At 46.8% G+C, this 21,083-nt stretch overlaps 1 protein-coding gene and 1 long non-coding RNA gene across 15 annotated transcripts in view; one reads left to right on the top strand and one right to left on the bottom strand.

Annotated features, from left to right (window-relative positions):
• MEIS2 (Meis homeobox 2) overlaps positions 1-10,366 on the bottom strand; it is a 209,477-nt gene extending 199,111 nt beyond the window's left edge. For 4 of the 10 annotated variants that reach the window (XM_043555698.1, XM_043555700.1, XM_043555702.1 and 1 more), the window contains exons 1-6: positions 10,026-10,366; positions 8,580-8,812; positions 6,872-7,013; positions 6,111-6,161; positions 5,086-5,136; positions 4,113-4,262 (exon numbers count right to left, since the gene is read on the bottom strand). In XM_043555698.1, coding sequence (XP_043411633.1) covers positions 4,113-4,262; positions 5,086-5,136; positions 6,111-6,161; positions 6,872-7,013; positions 8,580-8,812; positions 10,026-10,037 — 639 coding nt within the window. In that variant the 5' untranslated portion in view covers positions 10,038-10,366. Of the gene's footprint in view, positions 1-4,112; positions 4,263-5,085; positions 5,137-6,110; positions 6,162-6,871; positions 7,014-8,579; positions 9,258-9,462; positions 9,575-10,025 lie in introns of those variants that run through there. The other 6 variants (XM_043555699.1, XM_043555701.1, XM_043555703.1 and 3 more) reach the window with 2 other exon arrangements.
• Positions 9,906-20,208, top strand: LOC122468807. 5 transcript variants are annotated; one of them, XR_006293319.1, is made up of 3 exons: positions 9,906-10,000; positions 13,358-13,421; positions 19,384-20,208. It is a non-coding gene; the product is annotated as an uncharacterized LOC122468807 (long non-coding RNA). The 5 variants fall into 5 exon arrangements; XR_006293316.1 differs by having other exon boundaries at positions 13,355-13,421; XR_006293320.1 differs by lacking the exon at positions 9,906-10,000 and adding an exon at positions 10,453-10,561.
• The last annotated feature ends 875 nt before the right edge of the window (positions 20,209-21,083 follow it).

Here is a 21,083-nt window from a genome sequence, read left to right as displayed (position 1 = left end):
ACCTGTCACTAATTGTTAACAGCTACAGTTGTATTTTCTTCCCTATACTTAATTCACCTAAACAAATAATAATAAATAAGTAAAATGTAGTTCCTCATGAACATTAATTAGGAATAATAATATGCACTTCAGGCAAATGGACCTTGGCCCAGAGAATGTATTTCAAACAGACATGTTTCATTTATCTAATGCTGGTCTAAAGATACGTAATATCTTTCAATGTAAACTTAAAGAAAGAAAGATTTTATTAGCCTGCACTGGATGTAAAGACTTGATCTAAAATTATGTAAAGTAGAAAATGTGGAGATCACCTATTATTTAGAAACACTACAGACCAGGAAAAGCATGAATTTTCCATAACAGCTTTCAAGTTAAAAGTTTTGTCTTTTTTTTAAAGAATTGGTTTCTTGATATGTTTATTTTAAACATAATAAATTTGGATGCCTGGGAAACTTAACATGAATTGCAGCTGAAATATAGAGTTCCATTTCCTTTCACTATCTTATTTCCTTCTTCCCATTATTCCAAAGAATACTGTAACAGTTGTTCCCTACCTATAATAATTACTCTTACGTTTAATAAGAAAATAAGATAAACTATACTAGAATATAAAAACGCAAGCATTCATTACGAATTTATTAAAAACAACAAAACAGGAGCCAATGTTGCAAATTTTATCTTCTGTTTAATTCCAAATTTCCTTTTATCATTATGCCCATCATGTACGCCTCGATAATAAATGAACGAATTCAGTATCTTTAACGGATGTAATGTACAAAAGGTTAAGACATTATGCTTGTCTTTTTATCAACGTTACATCAGATTATTCACATAAAATTACAGAATGTGAGATCAGCATGACAACAGCCTGATACACTGTGGAATCGTATATAAAACCCATTCCTAAAAGTCTGCCAAAAATACTTGCTTTCAAGGTATTTGTAGCAAGTACTTTCATTCAGTTTTATTTTCAAATTTTTTAATAAGAAAATAGAAGTCTAGGTTGGCACCTAATATTTTGTTCCTGACGCTTGTCCCTCTGCTTTCTACTACACAGAATTACACACTTATTCTTTCTTTTCTCTCTTTCACTCTCTCTCTCCTTGCCCGATCCTTCCTTAAACACACACACACACACACACACACACACACACACACACACAATGCAGCTTGATACCGCTTAATAAGTATAGAGGTGTATGTGTTTTGGGGTGTCAAACAGCTGTCACAAACTGTCACCTCCACAAGAGAAACCTTGGCACACAACAAATTAAACTACACTTCTTTTTTAGCTGTCATTATTCATAGCCAATAAGTTGAAATGCTCTCGGCATTTCATGTGCAAATAAAACCATGAGGAAGCGCAGTAGATCAGAATAGTGGGCCAACAGATAAAACAGAGAAAACAACACGCTGTCTCAGTCCTTCTGAAGTGGCTCATCATCACCCCTGCACCAGCATGCACCAAATGAGATCCAGCCTGGGGCAATGTATTAAATATGCATATCAAAGCAAATGAAAAAATAAACCTGGAGATTCAAATTGGACACATTTACATGCTGAAAATGTTCCCCTCATACCACTTTTCAGGTAGTAGTTCTACGGTATTTTCCCTTTTCTTGCTGGTGGGGGGTTAAGGGAGAGCGCGCTGGCAGGAGAGGCAGAAACTAAGAGAATTCACTTTGTAGGCGGATGCCTGCTAATGAATACAATCAATATACCTATGGCACAAAAATATCAAAAAAATGGTGAAAACTCTCCAAGGTTTTCTCTCACCTCCCGCATAAAATTCCAGTCGGTAGCAAACCTCGCCATTTCCCACTCGGTGTGCTGGTGGAACAAATTATTGCTTCCTTTCAAAACAAATAGCAGGGGGCTAAAGTAAAAATGTTATAGTTCAGATCTCTAGGAAATAGAAGGCTTTAAATTATGATGCCCAATGAGGTGGCAAGCCCTCGTGGGTTCAAAATAAATCAGTTGTCATCTTTATTTGATTGGGGGCCTGAAAGAGGAGCAACAAATGTTACAGTTGACTCTTTTATCCAAAGATGATGATTGTTAAATTATTAAAGCCCTATCCTCTTAGGTACCACCGACTACTTGAGTGTAATTTAAATATTACAATAGTTTCATAAACTGGCACTGTCGATCAGCCAATCCTCTAAACAGCCTAGTTTATCTTATCTCTTCTGTGTAAACATCAGCATGTTCTAGTTCCATACATCGAAAACAGTTGCCAAGAAGCTATTCTAGAGAATCAAGTAGTCGAGACCCCCAGAAATGTCACGAGAGAAACCTTTTGGGCTGCAGATAACTGTGAACCTCTCATTCTACAAATCAGGTAACTACATCCTTCTCATTCCCCCAATACTGCAGAATGCATATGAATTGAGAAAGAGGAAGCTATGAAAATAAACAAATGACGACAACAACAAATATTTCTAAGGTGGTGTCTCGCCTTATAGACAACAGCCACACGTCATAATGCCACATATCAGCAAGTAAACTTTCCGTAGCTGCTTGCTGCACCCTTTTGATTTTCGTTAATATACTCAAATACAAAAGAGCCCCCCAAAGTTCCCCCATTGTGATGGGAAAAGCCAAGAGTAAAGACAGGCACAGGAACTTTCAATGCCATAGCATTTATTCTGTCTCAGAACTAGACAACCAGGACTGAGGTTTTCTTTTTCTTTCTTCTTTCTTTCTTTCTTTCTTTCTTTCTTTCTTTCTTTCTTTCTTTCTTTCTTTCTTTCTTAACTTTTGTTCTTAGGCTAGATTTCCATACAGTACAAAGGCTAATAATTAAAATGTATGCCTGTATATTTTCAAAACTTTTTGGGGGGAGGTAGGGGAAAGGTAAAGAATCTCACAGAAGGTTTATTCTCCAGGCCTCTCAACCCATTCCTCTTAATAACCAAGAATGGGGTGGGGGTAGGGGGGGTGGACAGTTGTGGTAATGGTACAAACTGCCTTCAAGCCTCAAAGCTGTTTAACTCCACAACATGCTAAATTAGTATTTCAGCCAGCCAGTTATTAGACTATAGCCTATATCACTTAGGTTGTAAGCTCAATTGAATATAATCTATAGACACCCTGTCCCCCACCCCAGGCTTGAGTTCCTATAAATAAACTGCTGTTCACACCCACTCTTTAACCTCGCCACTCTTGCCTTTCCTACCAGCTGCAATCTTTCTTCCCTTTGCTTCTTTTTCAAATTTTCAGTCTCACTACATATGCTTTTTTTTTTTCCTTTTTTTTTTTTTTTTTTAAGCATCAGGCTCCCTAGATTGGTTCCAAAATAGGATTAAAAACAGAGAATAGAAAGAAATCTCCCCTCCTAGACTGACATACACAGTCACTCCTTACTATACTCTGTCTTCATTCACCAACTGTTTAAGTGTTAAAATTCAACCACTAACCTATGGTTACTCAATCGCAATTCCCTTCAGCTTTCTGTAATACATTGTTAATAACTGTTTCATCAAAGTTACTGTCTTTTACTATAAAGATGCTTCAGGCACTTGGCAATAAGTCCATATACTGACAATAAATTTCTACAGAGCAAAAGCTCAGAGAATTGTAATGTGTTCACTCCTTCTTTCCTTTCTAATGCAATGCAAGATTGTCAATAATTCTCAGGATTGTCATCTCTGTGAGGGACTGGGAAGTTGGCCCTCCCTCCCCAATTGTCTCTTGTCCTTCAGTGCTCTCTCCCCCTACCCTGTCCATCTAGCTGACTTGCCTCTGGGTCCCTGCCGCACTGATTACACAGAGTTGGGAAGCAGAAAAGGCAGCAGTCACCATATCAAACAGACAATTTGCTAACACTCAAGTCACCAAATCCAGGAAACTTTACACATTAAGAGCACAAATCACTCTATCAACTCCCTGGTTTCTTTGGTTCTCCACATAAATAAGGAAGGGGGGCAGCAAAGGGCAAAGGAAGATGAAAGGTGTGGCAGAGGTGGTGAGAAAGGGAGAAAAGACCCCCAAAGAGACCCAATCCCTTAACAAGAAAACCAAGTTTGAGCTTAGCTAAATGTTACAACAACTTTTTTAAAAATGCTATACCCAGTAGTCTCAAAAGAATGCCAAAGGGCTCTCAGACTTACATGGTCAGCGAGATTTGTAGAGGAGCCTGAAAGTTCTTCGTGATCTGACTTGGAGCTCCCGTCCCTTTCATCAATGACAAGGTCGATGGGCATTTTCCCCTTCAAACAGCTAATGTACCGATGGCAGAAGTTATCACACAGTTCGTGGACCTAAAGGGAGGGTCATGGTGGAAGGTTCAGCTCATGTTGTTGTTGTTATTGTTTTGTTTCATTTTTAAAGGGAAAAAAATCAGGATGCAGGGTTACATTTGGAAAGAGCAACAGTGCAAGCTCTTCCAAACTAACTCTAATTAATGGGTGTAATACTTGAAGGCGAGGAAACAATAGAGCAATTGTTGCAACAGATATTATTCTCCGGAGACTTCCCTGAGCAACAAGTTACAATAAAGGGAGTAGAAACAAGACTGGAAATAACTGGGTTCAGACTGGGAGGCCGGAGGTGGGGTTGGGGGGTGGGGGGATCCAATCTGATGATAACATCAAAATGTCAGAACGCTGGAACTGGGAACAGCATTGGCATTTGCGATTCAACAAGCTAAGAGTTTCATATGTTTCCAGGGGAAAGTGACTGCGCTGGAGAGCAATGTGAAGACAGCCCAGCGAGGATGATTTCCCCCTGCGTGTACCTAATGCGCGCTCTGGTCTGAGGGTGAGCTAAGCTAATAGAGACGCAAGCAGGCTGAATGTCCAGTAACACAAATGGTTTGCTGCATTTCAAAATAATCCTGAATGCCTAGGGAAAAAGACAGGGCGGGGAGGGGGGGGGGTGAGTGGCGCACAGCAGAGCTGTCCTAATTCACCCATCCTCTGAGCCCTTGGGTTGAGGAGCAGTTTGAAGGAAGGACATAGTAACAAGTTGCTCAAAACCTCCAGGTGCTCAGTGCCTCAGCCTGGATATTGGCAGAAGACATCCTGACTCAACGGAGAGAGGGAAGTGGCTAAATCAAAGTAGGGAGTGTCATTCCCTGCTTACCTTTTCTAACTCCAAGAGATGAAACCTTAGTACTTGTATTGCTTGGATCATCTGAAAGAAAAGTTTGGAGTGTGGAGTTAGGGCTCTGTGACTCAAAGCCCTGAGTGGGGGGTGGTGGGGGAATTGAGCTGGGCAGAAGAAACAGGCAAGTGGCCAGGCAAAACCCACACATCAAGAAATCATCAGAAAAACCAAGTGATTACTGATCATCTCTGCCTCATTGGCCACGGGGTAGGAATCTGACTCAACCTGAGCCGAGGCGTCTAATATCTTTGCCCCCTGTGTTCACTGAGCTATTTGGAAGGACTGCTTTCCTAGGGCCAGGCCTTCCTTCTCCGCCTGAGTCTTTAACCGTCCCCTCTTTCGACCTCAGGCCAAATTAAAAAAAAAAAAAAAAAAAAAAAGCTTCGGAGAGAGAAAGCTTTTTACAGCACACCCAGCAAAACCCGTCCTTACTAAAGAAGGAAATACTCAAGATGAATGGTGAGGCAGAGCCTTTGAAAGCGGATTTAAGTACTTTTAATATTGAAATTGTGCAAATTAGCAAAAGAATCGCACCTAAAAGTGGCCTGCGCGGGCCTGCCCCAGGACCCCCCCCCCCCCCAACACACACACCTCCCAACTCCCCGCCCGCCCTCCGCTGGGCCAGCGGTTACTTCCTTCGGGTTAGCTGCTGGGGGCTCGGCTGCCTACCCCGGCAAAGAGAGGAAATAACTCACTTCTCGAAGCCTCACTCCCGGGCCGAGACCCGGGACTCATCCACTGCTCACACTCGGGGCGCTGTGTCCCCGCCTGCTGCTCGCTGGCCTCTGCTCTCCCCTACAACCACCCCTCACCCCTTACCTCCCCTCTTCCTTTCAGGGGCTCAAAACTGTTCCCTTCCCCCACCCACCCCCCACCCCCGTCGCTTTGGAGCCTCAAAACACGGTTCTGCTCCAACTCCCCGGAGCTCCAGGGGAAAGTGGGTGCTTCCAGGCAAGGAAAGGGGCCCAGGCTGGGGAAAGGGAAGAAACAGTGAGCCTTACCAAATTGTCCAGCTCTGGGTTTGAGGAAAAAAGTGGCTTTTCCGCACGAACCTGGAAGAAGCAGGGAAAGTCAACATGAATTACCAGCCCAACTTGAAAGAAGGAAATCCCTGTCACGGACTAAATTGCATGAGTGGGGAAGGTGGAGAGTCAGCGGCCGCGAAGAGGAGAGAGGCTTTGGTAAAACACAGGACACAAACTAGTGCCTTAAAATAGTGCGGTTGCTTGAAAAAGTACTGGGCCTCCTGCTCCTAGCCCCATTAAGGGGTACCCGGAAATGCTGAGCTGCAGCTGGAAATTCAGGGCCCTGCTCCAGGCCCGAGTACCCTCTTATTCAGCCCTCTAAGGGACAGTGGCTCTCAGCCTTCCTCACCTTACTGCCCGCGCTGACCGCCCCACCAGGCGCCCGGCTTCCTCCCCTCCCAGGCACTCTCGGGTTCCTCACCACCCCTATCCCCAATTCTTGTTCTAGTAGCTGCAGGCGGGGAAAAGGCCAAGCCCCAGATTAGGAGCAGGTCAACTTTAATTCGAGGGTCGAGCCCCTGTATTCCTGGCTGGGGGGAAAAACAAACACCCATATTTATCTCCGCTTCCAGTTCGCCTCCAGGCTCAGGGATGGGGAGGAGGCGTAGCGCTCGGACTGGGCCAGAGGAACAGATCGGGTGTCCCTGCCTTTTCCTCCTCTTTCATGTGAAGCTCTGAGGAAAGGGGAGGGGGTGGTGAGGGTCTGCAGGAGGGTGAGTGGGTCAAGAAGGCTGGACCTGCTTGGCGAAGACCGCGATGTCCTCGTTGAAGGAGTCGGAGGAGCAGACGTCTCCGCCGGCCACTCCGGGTTCCCGGGGAGTGCAGGTCGCCAGCTCGCACTTCTCAAAGACCAGAGCTAACAGAGGAAACAACGGGTGCCTAACGGGCAGCGCCACGCAGAGACACACACACGGAGACGGGGTGCAGAGGGGAAGGAGCGAGAACTGTAATCAACAAGTTTGGAGGGTTCGGATTCCTTCTTTCATAAAACAAGCACGCATCACACTTTACAAGCCTTCCTCAGTCAGCCGAGCCTGGGCCAGAAACAGAAAGGAAAAACGGCCTGGCCCTTTCCCTCAGCTCAGGAGTCCCTCAGGTCTGGTGGGTGGGAGAAGCCCCTGGCCACTGCAGCCCGCCGAGTAAGAAGAGCCTCAGTGGGAAATAATGAAACATCCGAGCAGCTCAGGCAGTCTGGAGCCCGGAGCTGATCCAGACCCAATCCCCATACTACAGAGGCCGCAGAACCAACCCCCTACCCAGCCCTGACCTCTCAAGAATGGAACACTACGGGGTTGTTTTTTTTTTTTTTTAATTGCTTTAGCTCTGCACATTAATGGTCATTTCGAAGGAGGCCGAAGGCTTCACCCACATAGACGCCCGAAGTGGCATTTCCTAAATCTAAATCGGAGAGGGTCCTCTTCTAACCTCTCTACCCCCTTGCCTTATAAACTTGTTTGCTCTACTTCTAGTAAAGCCCGGGCGTGGGGGCCAAAATAATAGGAATGTTAAACGCCGAGGAGCTTCCTTCCAAAGACCACATTTCTCCAGCAGGCAAAAACAAATAAATCGAGTGTTAAAACTTGGAAGTGTGCGTGCGCGTCTGCCCTTTGTGTTCCTCCGGGCGGTTTAGCTCCACTTCGGGATGCTTGCGGCCTCTGGCTTCAGGCTCCGTGGCCGTTGACCAGCCGTCCCCTCCCCTCGGCAAACCGCCGCCTTCCCCACCTACTCTCAACTGGGAGAGCCCGAGCGGTACACTTTTGGACCGGGCACCGCCATCCCTGTCCGAATTCTCTCAGGATATAAAACGCGGAATTTCCAGCCATCTCCCTCACTCCTCCTAAGAGCAGCTCTGTGCAAGCAGCAGTCCCTTCCACCCCGCTGCACTTCAAGGTCTACCCCCTTTATTTACAGAGAATTAAGAAGTGGGTGATTAGGACTTCCTGGCCGACAGAAGCAGCCCTGATCCCAGCTCAAGCTGCATTTAGTGACTCCCAGACTCTCGGTAGGAAACAGAAGAGGGGGGAAAAAAACAACAAAGTTGCTCCTCATCGGCAGGAAACTTTCTCCTTCGTCAAGGCCTCTGTTAGGGGGCCTGGAAGGACCAGCTCTGCGTCCTTTGGCCAGGAATCCCGTCCTTGGGGAGAAGGCCCTGGCAAGATTCTCAGGACTCAGTCACTCTGGGTTGTGGGGTCCGGAGTGACTGGGCTATGGGGGTGGAAGAGGCTTTATCTTTCGGGGATTTACACTTCAGGCGAAGAAGAGCAGGCCCCCTTCTCTGTCCTTTCTGAAGGCAAGCGGTTCCCCCCCCCCCGCCCCCACAGCCCCCCCCCCCCGCAGAAACAACTCCCCACTTAGCCGACCATCCCCTCAACCCCCACAGAGACGAACACACACTCGCACTCACAAACAGTATGCTGGGTCGGGAGGGGGGGGCGGTTGGTTTACCCATAGATCGCGTCCTTGTCCCGCTTCAAGGCGTCGTTGACAGCGGATCCCATGCTGGCCGGCATGACATTGGGGTGCGGGGCGTGCGCGCCGTAGTGCTGCGTGGCGTGGAGCGGCGGCCCGTGGTTCAGGTGGTGAACCGGAGGGATCGGCCGCGGCGCGTGAGGGTCTCCGTACATGGAAGCAGGCACCCCTACTCCGTCCATCCCGCCGTAATGGGGCAGCTCATCGTACTGTCGGAACCCGGCAAAGGGGAGGGGGGCGCAGGAGGTGAGGGAGAGCCAAGGGGGAATAGAAAAAGAAGATGGGAGAAGAGAGCCGGGGAGAGGAGTGGGGAAGGAATAGAGGAAGGGTGGAGGGAGAAAGGCGAAGGGCAGCGGGGGCAGGCAGGAGAGAAAGAAAGAGAGAGAGAGAGAAATAAAAACAAAGTCAGAAAGGAGAAAAGTACCGAGCACGAGTTGAACACACAGAAACCAAACCAGCCGAAACAACGAGTTGAAAGTTGCGGGGGGAAATGTTTTTAAATTTTAAAATGAAAAAGTATGAACCAAGAGCAGCGTTTAGAGCAGGGAGAGGGGGCAGTGAGGCCAGGGACCGAGGGGGCGCCGGGAGGTCCCGCTCGGGCCAGAGGCAGCAGAACCATAGCGAGCCAACCGAGGGAGAAGTGGAGTTAGTGTGAGAAGGAAGCCCCGGATCCCACCCCTAACCCCCCTTCGCCTCCTCCCGAGGATCCAATAAATCAAAAGGCGAAATGAAACAAAATAAAGAGAAGAAAAACGCTAATAATCAGGAGGAGAACGCCGAGGACGAGGGAAGACTGGGGCCAGTGCCTCCCCGGGGGCAGGGAGCGGAGGGGAGGGGGGGGGAATAACGTGAAAGTTACCAGAAACATTATTTAGCAGCGGATTCCCTGCGTCCTTGTCAATTTCAGAGACAAAACAAGCAGCCCAGGCTAGTCTAGGCGGCGGCGCAGCGGCTGCGGCAGCGCGGCCCCAGCGGCGGCCCCGGCGGCGGCGGCGGCTCCTACGCAGCCCGTGCCCGCCCCGAGCCGCGGGAGCAGCGGCGGCAGCGGCGCAGCAGCGGCAGCGGCGGCAGCAGGAGAACCGGGGGAATCGCGCTGCTGGGGTAAAAGCTGGAGCGAGGCGAAAGCGTGTAACAATTGCACACGCACACACACCACTCACACGCACTCGCCGCCCGCCCGCTCGCACAGCGCTGGAACACGCGCGCCCAGACACGCACACACGCACGCACACACACTCGCACACACGCAGAGGCACGGGGGGGAAAAGCCGATGAATAATTTTGCTGCTATTTTTTTAAATACTGGCCGCCATCATCAAGCAGCGAGCAGCAGCAGCAGCGTTGAAGGGAGAGGAGGCATCGGGACAGGCCCCTCTTAAGAGAGGATTTATATCTAGGTAAGTGTTGGAGATTTAAACCTACCCTTTGCGCCATCAGTCTGCGCTCCAATAAACTCCTGGATGTGTCGTATATTTAATATCCCAGTCCGGATAAGAAAGTGATCTAGGCTGAAGATTCCTTTTTTTTTTTTTTTTTCCAAACCAAAAAGACTTCTCCCAATTCTCCAATATGTTATTTTTAGGGGGGGGAAAAAAAAGCCCAGGCAAGACAACGAAGAGTTTTTTTTTTTTCTGTGATATTTCTTCTTTTTCTCTTTTTTCCTCTTCTTCCTCCTCCTCCTGATCTTCCTCCTCCTCCTCCTCCTCCACCTCCTCCTCCTCCCCCCTCCCCTCCTCCTCCTCTTCGGTCCTCCTTTCCCCCTCTTTCTCTTCTCTTCCCCTCAGTTGAAAAAAAAAAAAAAAAGAAAGAAAAGAAAAAGAAGAAAAAGAAGAAAAAAAATTGTCAAGCCCCCGAACTGAAGGTTACGAGCGGCCCGTCAGCAGCCCACATGTAACCGAACTGTCGTGTTTCATGGCTTTTTGCCACTCCAGCTGTCAATCAAAGCCCGGAATGTCAAGGTAGTGAATGAATGATGGTTGATGATGATGAAGAGGAGGAATCTTTCAGACCCGTTTTTTTTCTTCCAGTAAAACTCCGCGAGGGGTTTCTGCTTCTTGAATTTTTTCCTCCCCCCTCCCCCCCTCTTTTAGCTTGGCCCCCGCGGTATCTATGATATGATCCTCTCTCTTTAAAGTATCGTTCAAAGAAAGCAGAGGGGAAAAATCAAGAAAAAAATTGAATAGTTTGCAAAAATTGGACTTCCTCCCCCCCTTTCCTGGTAGGTATTTTGTCTCTCCCTCTCTCTCTTTCTCGCTCGCTCGCTCTCACTCGCGCTCGCTCTCTCGCGCTCGCTCTCTCGCGCTCTCTTTCTCTCTCTGGGAGATGAGTGAGTGTCAGTAGGTGTTGGCAGGTTGGCTGCTGCCTGGCTTATAGAAGAGCCTCAGTTTGGCGGCGCGGGTCGGCGGCGGGAGAACGAAATGACGGAACCCGGAAGTCGTGGTGGCCATAGCCCGTCGTACGGCGGAGACACATCCCGGGAGTGGGGAGCGGGAGCGAGGAGGAGCGCGCCGCGCCGAGCCTCTGATATGCAGCGAGTGCGATCGGACGGCCCCGGCTGGGGGGGCGGGGGAGGCGGGGGGTGGGGGGGAGGGGAGGCAGGAGCCTCGCGGACCCGAGCAAATCAGCGAGCCTGGTTCTCCGCGGGGACGGCCGGGAGGGGGGGCGGGGGGGGGGCGAGCCGGAGGAAGAGGACTGTGTGTGCGTGTGTGTGTGTGTGTGTGTGTGCGTGCGAGAGAGAGAGAGAGAGAGAGAGAGAGAGAGAGAGAGAGAGAGAGAGCGGGCGCGCGCATGCGGGCGGGCGCGCGCGAGCGAGGAAAGAGGGAGAGAATGAAGAGGACAGGGAGAGCGCAGAGAGGAAAACTGCAGAAAACCACAGGGAAAGTACGGTACAGCCTCAGATCTTCTAAAAATTTTTTTTTTTCAAACTTACTTCTAGTTCATTTTCCCATCACACCAGGCTCAAGCCTAACGGGGTCGTGTTGGGGACGATTGGAATGGCGATCTTGCTTTTGTTCCTTTTAATTCCGCGGGCCCCTATGCCTCTGCCAGCCGATTACTGCGCCCCTGAGGGCTTTCTGCTAACATCCAGGGGCAGCTGGCTGTGCAAATCGTACCACTGCCGGCCTAGAGGTTTTTTTGTTTGTTTTCGTTTTTGTAATTTTTAAGTGGTACTTTCTTCCCTGTGCACATCCAGCGCCCTTGTCAACATTTATTTTTTTCAGGACAAGAAGAGATCAGCTTAACTCCGCACTGTCTCCAAGCGGTGCGGACAAGGGCCACCCTGGAGAGTCTCTGGGGGCCGCGATGGAATTGGGAGGGAGGAAGTGGGGAGGAGTCGTTTGGGTGTTTGATGTTGTCTGATGTCGCCAGGAGGGAGTGTTTGTGTGTGTGTGTGTGTGTGTGTGTGTGTGCGCGCGCGCCACTAGTGTGCGCTTCCGAAGTGGATCTCACTTAGAGCTGGGAAGCACCGGATAGAGAGGGAGGGAGAAAGATTCCATGCAAGGAGAATTGGCCGGTACTCCCTCCCAGCTTTGTTGTGGTCGCCCAGGGCGCAGAGGCCGGAGAGCGGTATCGCCAGCTAAAGGTTGTGTTAATTATACCGTACAATTTCGCGGGATCGGGAAGACCGGCCGACTACGAGCGAACTTTTCCAAAAAGGAAAAGGACGAGAGTTGGGGGCAGGGGGAGGAAGGTAACTATCCTACACTGTTTTGTGTAAAAAGTTAGTTCTGGCGGGTGTCTCACCCAATCCCCGGCAGGAGCTGCACCCAGCCTCACCTCGACGCCGCCGGTTTCACGGTGGCGGTGCGTCAATCACTCCGAGCCTCGAGCTGGGGGCGGAGTTATGGTCACCCTGCGCGCTCTGCGCAGCTGCCCCCTCCGCCCCCCCTGCTCCCGCCAGCCGTGCAGTCCTGCCCTGGTTGCTCCGAGCGCACCCTCTACCCAGCAACTCGCTCTTGTCCGGTTCATGGTCCCTGGCTCAGGGAATCGAAAACAGACTGTTCCTCAACAGCCGACTCCCTCTCCAACTTTGAATTCATTCTGGATAGTAGAAAGTAGCATATTTTCCGCGCGCAATTTTGACCCGACTTCCCGGGGGATGGGAAGCACAGAGAAAAATAAAGCAGTGTGTGTGTGTGTGTGTGTGTGTGTGTGTGTGTGTGTGTGTGTGTGAGAGAGAGAGAGAGAGAGAGAGAGGCGCGCGGATTGGGGGGGGGGGGGGGGCTTTACATCTTCTCTGCTTCACTGTAAGCTTTCAGGCAACACTCAACTGAGCTTAGATCGCAGCCTGCGGAGACTCCAAGCTAAGTCGGAGAAATTTGGCCCCGTTTTAATAGGGCTGGGGAATGAGCTCCGGAGGTCAATAAAGCCCTCCAAAAATGATGAATGATTGAGCACCTGTGATGATGATAGTGATTACCAGAGCAATTAAACAGTTTGATTAAATGAGCCATCATAACAATGATGTCTGCGGGAAATCGGCCCTCACATATAAAAATAGTGCGGTGGGGCTGTCAGAGGCGAGGGTAGCGCGACGCCAGGGAGCGGGGCTGTGGACCTCGGCTTATTTGCCGGGGTGACCACAGCAGGGGCCGGCCCGGCGCTCGGAGCTTCGGAGAAGAGAGTCTAGACCAGATTTTCAGCCACTTTTACGCCGGGCTTCAAGCCTGTTATGATCCAACGGGTATGAAATCTGCAGGTTGTGGGGAGGGTCCGTCCCCCTCCACCTTTTCATTTTTTTTTTTCCCTAGAAGAACTCCAAGATTAAAAGCATCCTCCTTATTTGTTGCTGAGTTGCTCGTCGACATGTAAGAAAAGGTGAGTAGAAAAGGAAAGAAGACAAAAAGAAAAAAAAAAAAGTTGTCTTGCAGAATTTTGTTTCAAGCGGCAGTTATGAGAATTCAGTTTAGCCGGGGCGGGAAGGCTGAGAGAAAAATAACAATCTCGTCTCCGCCTGCGGAGGGTTTTCTACTAGAGATCTTGAAATTGCTGTTTCCGAGTTCCCCGTGCAGCGCCGCTGAGAAGTTCATAGTGATTTTTAGTTATTCTTCCAGTTGTTCGTATTTTCAATATTGTGTACGTATTGTCGCCAATAGGGTTATTGTTGTTTTAAACAGCCTGTGTAGTAAGCGTCACTTCTCTTTTTAAAAAGAAACTCAATTGCCTTGATAAACGCTCCTTTTATAAAGATCAACTTGGAAACAAATCTCTACATTGCCGAGTTTAAACACTGAAGGTTTCTACCTTATGCTGCCTTTACCACCACTTTTTTTTTCATAATGATACTGTGAAGTGAGTTAGCATCCCCCACAGCCTTTATTTTGAAAAACTTCACGAGTATTAAGAAATATATAAATTTCATACTTGGCAATGCATTCGGGTAAAAAACAATTCAGAGCGATTGATGATTTCTGTATTTTCAAACAGTTGGTAGGCTAATAATGGGTTGATTATTCCGTGATAATCTTGGGTTTTACAAAAGAAAGAAGGCTGAAACTCGATTTTTCTTGTGTTTTAATCCTTTGGGCAAGGCAGAAGTCATTTTAACCCGAACTCCTTTCTTCCTTACTTTCTAATATTCTGTAACTTCTTTTGCATTGTATTTCATACATTAAAGCAAACTACAGGGATAATCTGGTTGATGTAGGAGGGAGATAGAAATAGGACATTTTAAGATAGAGTCAGAGGGAAGAAACAAAAACAAAAAACCACAATCATCTTTAACTCCGAAGACTTCAGTTTAGAAGTGCGAGTGTTAAAAATGAAGCCCGAATGGAGGAAAGTCTGCATGATTTTAAAATTCACTGATTGCCTAAGGAGAGAATCCCGAATTTCATGCGACTAAAGAGATTTCACTTACCTAGTTGCATTCATTTATGAAACTGTACGTGTAAAATAGCATCGCAGGGCAATAGATTACACACAAGATCAAGTTGGAGGTGATTCAGGGTGTCCGTTCTTGGTCATTCTGATGAATTCAGACTATTACTTTTAATCACCAACTTGCTGATGTTTTATTAACAGAGCTAAAAAGCATTTAAGAACTTCCTGATATCCCCCTACCTCCTTCAGTGTTGCCGGTCCGATAGAAGCGATTCCAAAGCAGTGGGGTACACACACTTTCTGATTTCTAGCCTGATAATTATGCTGCTGATGCTCCAGTCTCACTCAGCCTCTGCACCCCCACCCAGGCGGAGAGGCTCATCTGTTCTTCCACATTTGGGGTGAAGGAAAAGTAGGTGGGGCAGGCCCTGGAGACAGGCGCGAGATGGGGGTCGCAGGAGGCGGCGCACACCTCCGTCAACAGTCAGCTCCCTTTGCCCAGGCTGGAAATGGTTTTAACAGGCGGTAAAATTTCATCTTGCGGTGTCAAATTGGGGTCATTTTGGGGTTAGAGTTCTCAGTGTCCGAGAGGAGCTGTCCAGCTGCGTGGGGACTCATTAACTGCAAAAGATCTGTTTCAGTAAAAACAATTCAAAGACAATCAGAAGGCTAAAGACCCTCTACAAATCGCATTTTACAAGTGCCCCAGAACAAATATGGATGCTGAAACCTATTTCTTCAGAATCCCAAATCTGCTACTTAGCTCTGGAGTGGGGGTGGGGCACTGCATAAAAAAGAGGTGAAAGGGAGGGGACCTGATCTGGTGGTGGGGGGGTGAATGGGAGGGGGGATGGGCCTCTCAAATTTAAGAGTCTAGTCTGTTTTTAATCACTTCTTTCTTATTGAAGCATCCCTAAGACTTCTGAGAACTCCTTCTTTTCTATTTTTCCTCTTCTTTTTTGACTCAACATGGAATGCTATTATAGGTAACATTTAAGATTTAAAAAGAATATTTGAATCCCAATACAGTTACTCAATTTAAAGGGCACTAGCTTTATGGAGAGTACTTAATTTGAAATGAGCATTTATGAACCTAGACTCTATTTTAGGTGAATTGGCCCACCTTCCTTAAGAAGTCTGTGCTCCTGTTTGATCTTTTTTTTTTTTTCTTCCAGAAAGTTATAGGTCCTCAGCACAGATAACTTCAAATTCCTCAGAACTGTGAGGTCCGAAGTGTTAATCTGTGTATTAAAATCACTGGGTTTAAATCCTTTTTGTCTTCCCACAATAGTTAGAATAATTGACGGCTTGCTAGAGGAGCAAATAAATCCAACCTTAATCTTATTTGTAACTTCAGTTAATGTTTTGAATTGGGAGTATTTTGGGTTAAGCAGGTGTGTGTGTGTGTGTGTGTGTGTGTGTGTGTGTGTAGGTTCTGTTTTTCTGTTTGCTGGTATGGAAAAAAGATATCATTCCTGTGATTTTAAAAATGTTTCTAGAAGGAAAGTGCAATTTTAAAGGAGAAGCTAGATGTGTGTGATGCTAGAGTTTTTAGAATAAAACAAAATCGATACTTTGAAGTATTATTTGAAACAAGTTTTCTTTCCTTCATTACTGACCTGAGCAAGTAAAGAGGATCATAGTATTTCATTCTTTGTCACTCTCTCTTTGGACTTCACCTCTGTCACTAGGTCTTCTCTCTCCATCTGTTTCACTGTTCTTTGAGGTCTGAACGCGACAGTGAATTTTTGTAGTCTAATTCTTTCTCCAAGCTTACCAAAGTCTTTATAAATTGTTATTCAGGATGTTTGATTGCAGCCCTGCAGAGGCAGCCTTGAGCCCAGCATCACTGGGACAAAGGCAGAGGGACTCTCTTCTGCTCCAGACCTGCTGGCTGACAGTTGGAATTTTTGATATATATTTTATTTGGCGGTTCCAATAATGTGTTTGCTTCTCCCTCCCCCATTCCCTTGCAGCCATCTATTACGTTAAAAATATCTCTTCTCTATAAACCTCAGCTCATCCTTGTGAACTGTTCTTGACCTTCCCAGCCATGTGCCAGCATCTCTGGAAGTTGGACTAGGAAGAATTACACTTCCTTCCTTACCTGTTAACTTTGCTCACTCTCTTCCTAGTTGGGATCAAGAGATAGAAGGGGACCTTTTTTGTTTGTTTTTTGGTCTTTTCCTCACTTCGGCTTTCTACCATGTATTCCCCCACCCCCATTAATAACAAGAAAGTACTCCGTAATTTATTGTCTTAACTAAGATATGGTAGAATCATTGTGCTTTCTTTCCTTTTACTTTATCTTATGTCTTATTTCTCCCAATTTTAGCTGCTTCACCATCTCGCAGAAGTAAAGTATTTCAATAAATAGCCCTCTAGCGCTATCTGGCGGGGCTCCAAACACGACGTGCGTTCGCTCGCTCTCGCAGTCTCTGGCTCCTTCCCGCGCTCTCTTCCTTCCTCCCTTCTTCTTTCTCTTTCTCTAGTTTCTTTGGCTTACTATCTTGATCCTTTTCCTCTTCTTTCCTCCTGCTGCCCTTCTTCTAGCTCCAACCCCTACTCCCAGCGCAGATGGCTTGGAAAGATCCGGTCAGAGGCTGATACCCTCAGAACCAGGTGATGCTCCGGCAAAGGAGCTCTTACAGGGCTCCCACCTTCACCCAGTGTGGGTCACCCGCCACCTTTGTCTTTGATTAGCATGCGGGGGTTGCTGAAAATGTTGCTTGTGTCCCAGCGTCTCAGCTGGTAGTGGTTTGGAGGGGATTAAAACTGCATTTGTGAAGTTTGGAGGAAAGAAATCAGACACTGGAATCCTGATTAGTGGAGACCAGCTAAGTTTTAGGTCGGGAGGCCTAGGCTCAGTGTGAGTTTAAAGAAAGGGTCCCAGAACTTCTCAGGGAAGGGGTTGGGGAGCAAGCAGCAGCTCTCGCCTGGACTTCGGAAGAACACTGGGCACTCATTCTTTACCCCCATCCCCAACACTTTCTCCTGCCTTCGGGATGCCTATATCATATAATGCGCTGCTCAAGTTTGTATCCTGGGCCTGTCCAAGATTTCTTTTTCAAAATGAGCTAGCTTTTCCAGCCCCCACCCCATGACCACACCAAATTTAAAGAGCAGTGGGAAAGAAAAGTGGGATGGAGAGAGAGCTCACTGGCGAGCCCACCGGGCAGAGAAGAGAAAGCCAACACAGAAACTGCAGGAACTCACGCTTGAGGATGCAGTACTCACCAACGTCCTCCCGCCTTTCTCGAAGAGATTTGTCTTATTTCTTATTGTGGTTTTTGTTTTTTTTTTTTTTTTAAACAGTAGCCTATAAACCCTCAGCGGGGTGTGGAAAGCAATCAGAGGGGATAGGGGAGAAAGGAGAGATCCAACTTCAGCTGGATGCTTTAGATACTCTCTTTAAAATTCTTATTCTCCATCCCCCCACCCCCAGACACACACCACATTCTAAGCCTTAGAAAAATCTTCAGTTCTCCCTTTGAGCAAATCTCCCATGAAACTGAGGAAAGGATATGGGGCCTGGGGAAGATTTAGACTCACTCAACTTTCTTGCATTTTCTGAAATTTAGTTTTGACCTTGCAAAGTAAAAGTGAAAACCATATTCCACCCAGCGGCTACTTGAAATGAGGGGACCTCAGCCTGCAGTGTATGTGATCACCAAACACCCCTTCCTAATTCTGAAATTCTGCCCCCTCCCCATAATCTCAAAAAATGGAATAGAAAGTAGGGTGTGTGTGTGACACAATCGTAGGTTTTGTTTCTCAAGATTTGCCTCCCCTCCAAGCCCCCCAACACCACAGGAAGAAACTGGTGTAATTAATTGAGGACTGTTATGAGGTCATCATTAGCTAAGGTGCAAATAATTGCAGCCCATTTTTACTTAAAATTGACCAGCCCCAGAGTGATAGATCGATTTGGAGTATAAAAATGATGTATCAAAACATCAATGTCGATTATTTGAAATATTGTAGTCGAATTTTTGTATTGCTTCATCGGTTAAGTGTCTGAAAGTGCAGTGTTCAAACATATATTTATGTTGTCAATACTGTCAGAACTGTCACTTTCACTATCCTGGATTTGTACTACATTTCGAATTTACTCATTTACATAAAATGCCCACCCTAGGATTCTCCCACCCCCATTCCATCTCTCTCTTTCCTCCCATCTCTGGAAAATCCGTGTCAGTTTCTTCAAAGGACTCAGTAATCTTTGCCTAAGCTAAAGTGTGCACTGCCTCTTTTACTCAATTTTCCACATCGGATTACATGTCTTTTTCACCATTTCTAACTTTCAAAGGGAGCCTTCCTCTTTCTTCCCAATTCTGCCTACTCCAGCCTTTTCTCCGAAATAGTATGTAGCATTTGGAAAGCTTCTGGTTTAAATATCCACATCTCAGCTCCAAATAAACCAGTTAGGTAGAAAAATGGAAAAACCGGACTTCAATGTACCTCCACAGCGCACTCGTGTAAACCGGGCTGTTGCCGGGCACACGTCCTCCCACGTGTCAGAGTCCATCATCAAATTACCTGGAAGACTGAAACCTTCCAGGGAGAATGAATTTGAAAACATAAATACGTTTTCTTTTACTTAGAAGCTGTGATAGGAGAAAAAGAAATAATACATATAAATGATCGGCACGCTTTACCTTTAAAAGCTTTTGAACTCAGTCAAAAGACACAAGTTGGAAGCAGAATTGACAGTTTTAATTCTACCCATTTTCACCTGGCACGTCAGATCAGAGGCAATCATTTATTTTAGGGGGGGGCGGGTGTATGGGAAAGCCTGATGGAAAGCTCGAATCCACTGAAGTCTCTATCCTAAAAATCACAGAGAAATTAAGACACTTACTGAAACGCAAACATTCCATTGCTCCACACTTAGTCTAAACTAATTGAAATTTATAAATTCACATTCTGCCTAATTTTATGCTTTTTTATTTTCTAGGATTCCCTCCAAGTCTGATAGGAAAGACAGGGCCACTTCTGGATGAGCTGTAAGGATGCGTTTTCATTTCCACAACATTGAAGCACTTTTTATAAACCTTGTATTGTACTTAAATAAATCTATCTGGACATTAAGAGAAGTGACTCATACAACGATAGCTTGGCTTTGTGCTGTCAATCCTAGCATTAAAAAAAAAAAAAATCCAGAATCCTTCTGAGAAGCTTTTCCATATCCACTCATTTCTCAAAACAAACAAACAACTAAAAACAAGAAAAACTAGAAAAGCAAAAGAAAGTTGACTGTATGCATCTGGGTGTCTTCTCGAGCATTTATAAATGTCTCCCAGCCCCGCTTGCTGTGTTGCCTCCCTCCCGCCACACACTCTAAGGCAGAGGCATCGAGGGATCGCCCCCAGAGAGTTGTGTTTACTTAGGTTTTTTTAATCTCTCCACCATGTATGACAAGTGTTACTTCAAGAAATTCATCAGCCTTCTACAGATACTTCCAGGTTTTGCTGTAATGATCTGCAGAAGAGAACTGCCATCACTTTCTCACATCCCAAGGTGTTGCAGGAACTCAGAGAAAGGGGAGAGTGGCTGAAACGCTTAATTACAGTGGGGGAGGGAGGAGCGCAAGGCGGGGACGGAGGGAGGAGGGAAAGGAGGAAGATCCTTTACCTAGCCTGTACCTGGAGAGAGCTCTGAATCCTCTCAGTGGAAATTTGGGAAAGGTATTGTTGCCTTTTTTTTTTTTTTAATGCCTTTGGGGAGAAGTGATACCCTTGTGTAACAATTAGCTCAGACAATAAAAATAATTGGAAAATCAGTTGGAATTTCTGAGTTTTTAATTACGTTTAATTTTGTGCTAAGCCGTAAAATTACGAATGCCCCTCAATTAAACACTCTCCTCTTGTAAAGCGTTTAACAACAATTATTCCTTAATCAGTCTGAATGTGAGTCACAAATGATGCTTTTCCACATCAAAGGGACGTCCTTCGACGTTACCTTTTAGTCATAAGTAAGAGGATTAATTCCTATAATTAGAGGGATAAATATGTGCATAAATACATCTCTCACTCTCCTTAAATACACACACACACACACACACACACACACACACACTTTCACTCTGTGTGAGACGTGGCCGGCTCTGGTAGGGTAAGGGTTTTTAATTGTCCTTCTTTGCCTGACATCCCTTTGCTGGCCGGCGAAAGCAACCAAGGAGACCTGGGAGCGAAGGACAGACCTCCACAGAGGTACGCATACACAGGTCAGGCAGGAGGTGCAAAGCGAGGGGGTCCCAAGGCCCCTACCAATTCCAACATGACCCTCCCAAGACAATAATCCACTCCGCACCCGTGCCCCTGCCCAACGCGGCAAGAGTTCTCTTCCTGTCGGTCCACTCGCCCAGAAGACCGGGGTCCCTGCCCTAAGCCGCACACCAGGTTGATTCTTCAGGCTACAAATAAAAATTGAGCATGACCTTTTAAAACTCCTGTGTGAATATCTCATTTACCTAATGACTTTATGTCACCTAGGAAGAAGGTCAATTTCCTCTTAACCTTTCCCCTGCTGCTGCAGTAAGCATTCTTCCCTAATCAATGGTGGCTGGAATAATCAATTCCCATTTTATGATCGCTGACAAACTCAATCTCTGGGCAGGGTGTGAGCACTGGGGCCGGGACAGAGGTCTCTCTGGGT

This window comes from Prionailurus bengalensis, chromosome B3 (genome assembly GCF_016509475.1).
Source record: "Prionailurus bengalensis isolate Pbe53 chromosome B3, Fcat_Pben_1.1_paternal_pri, whole genome shotgun sequence".
NCBI classification, from domain to species: Eukaryota; Metazoa; Chordata; class Mammalia; order Carnivora; family Felidae; genus Prionailurus; species Prionailurus bengalensis.
The sequence above is the reverse complement of the archived record's forward strand: the minus strand, read 5'-3'. Positions and strand labels throughout refer to the sequence as shown.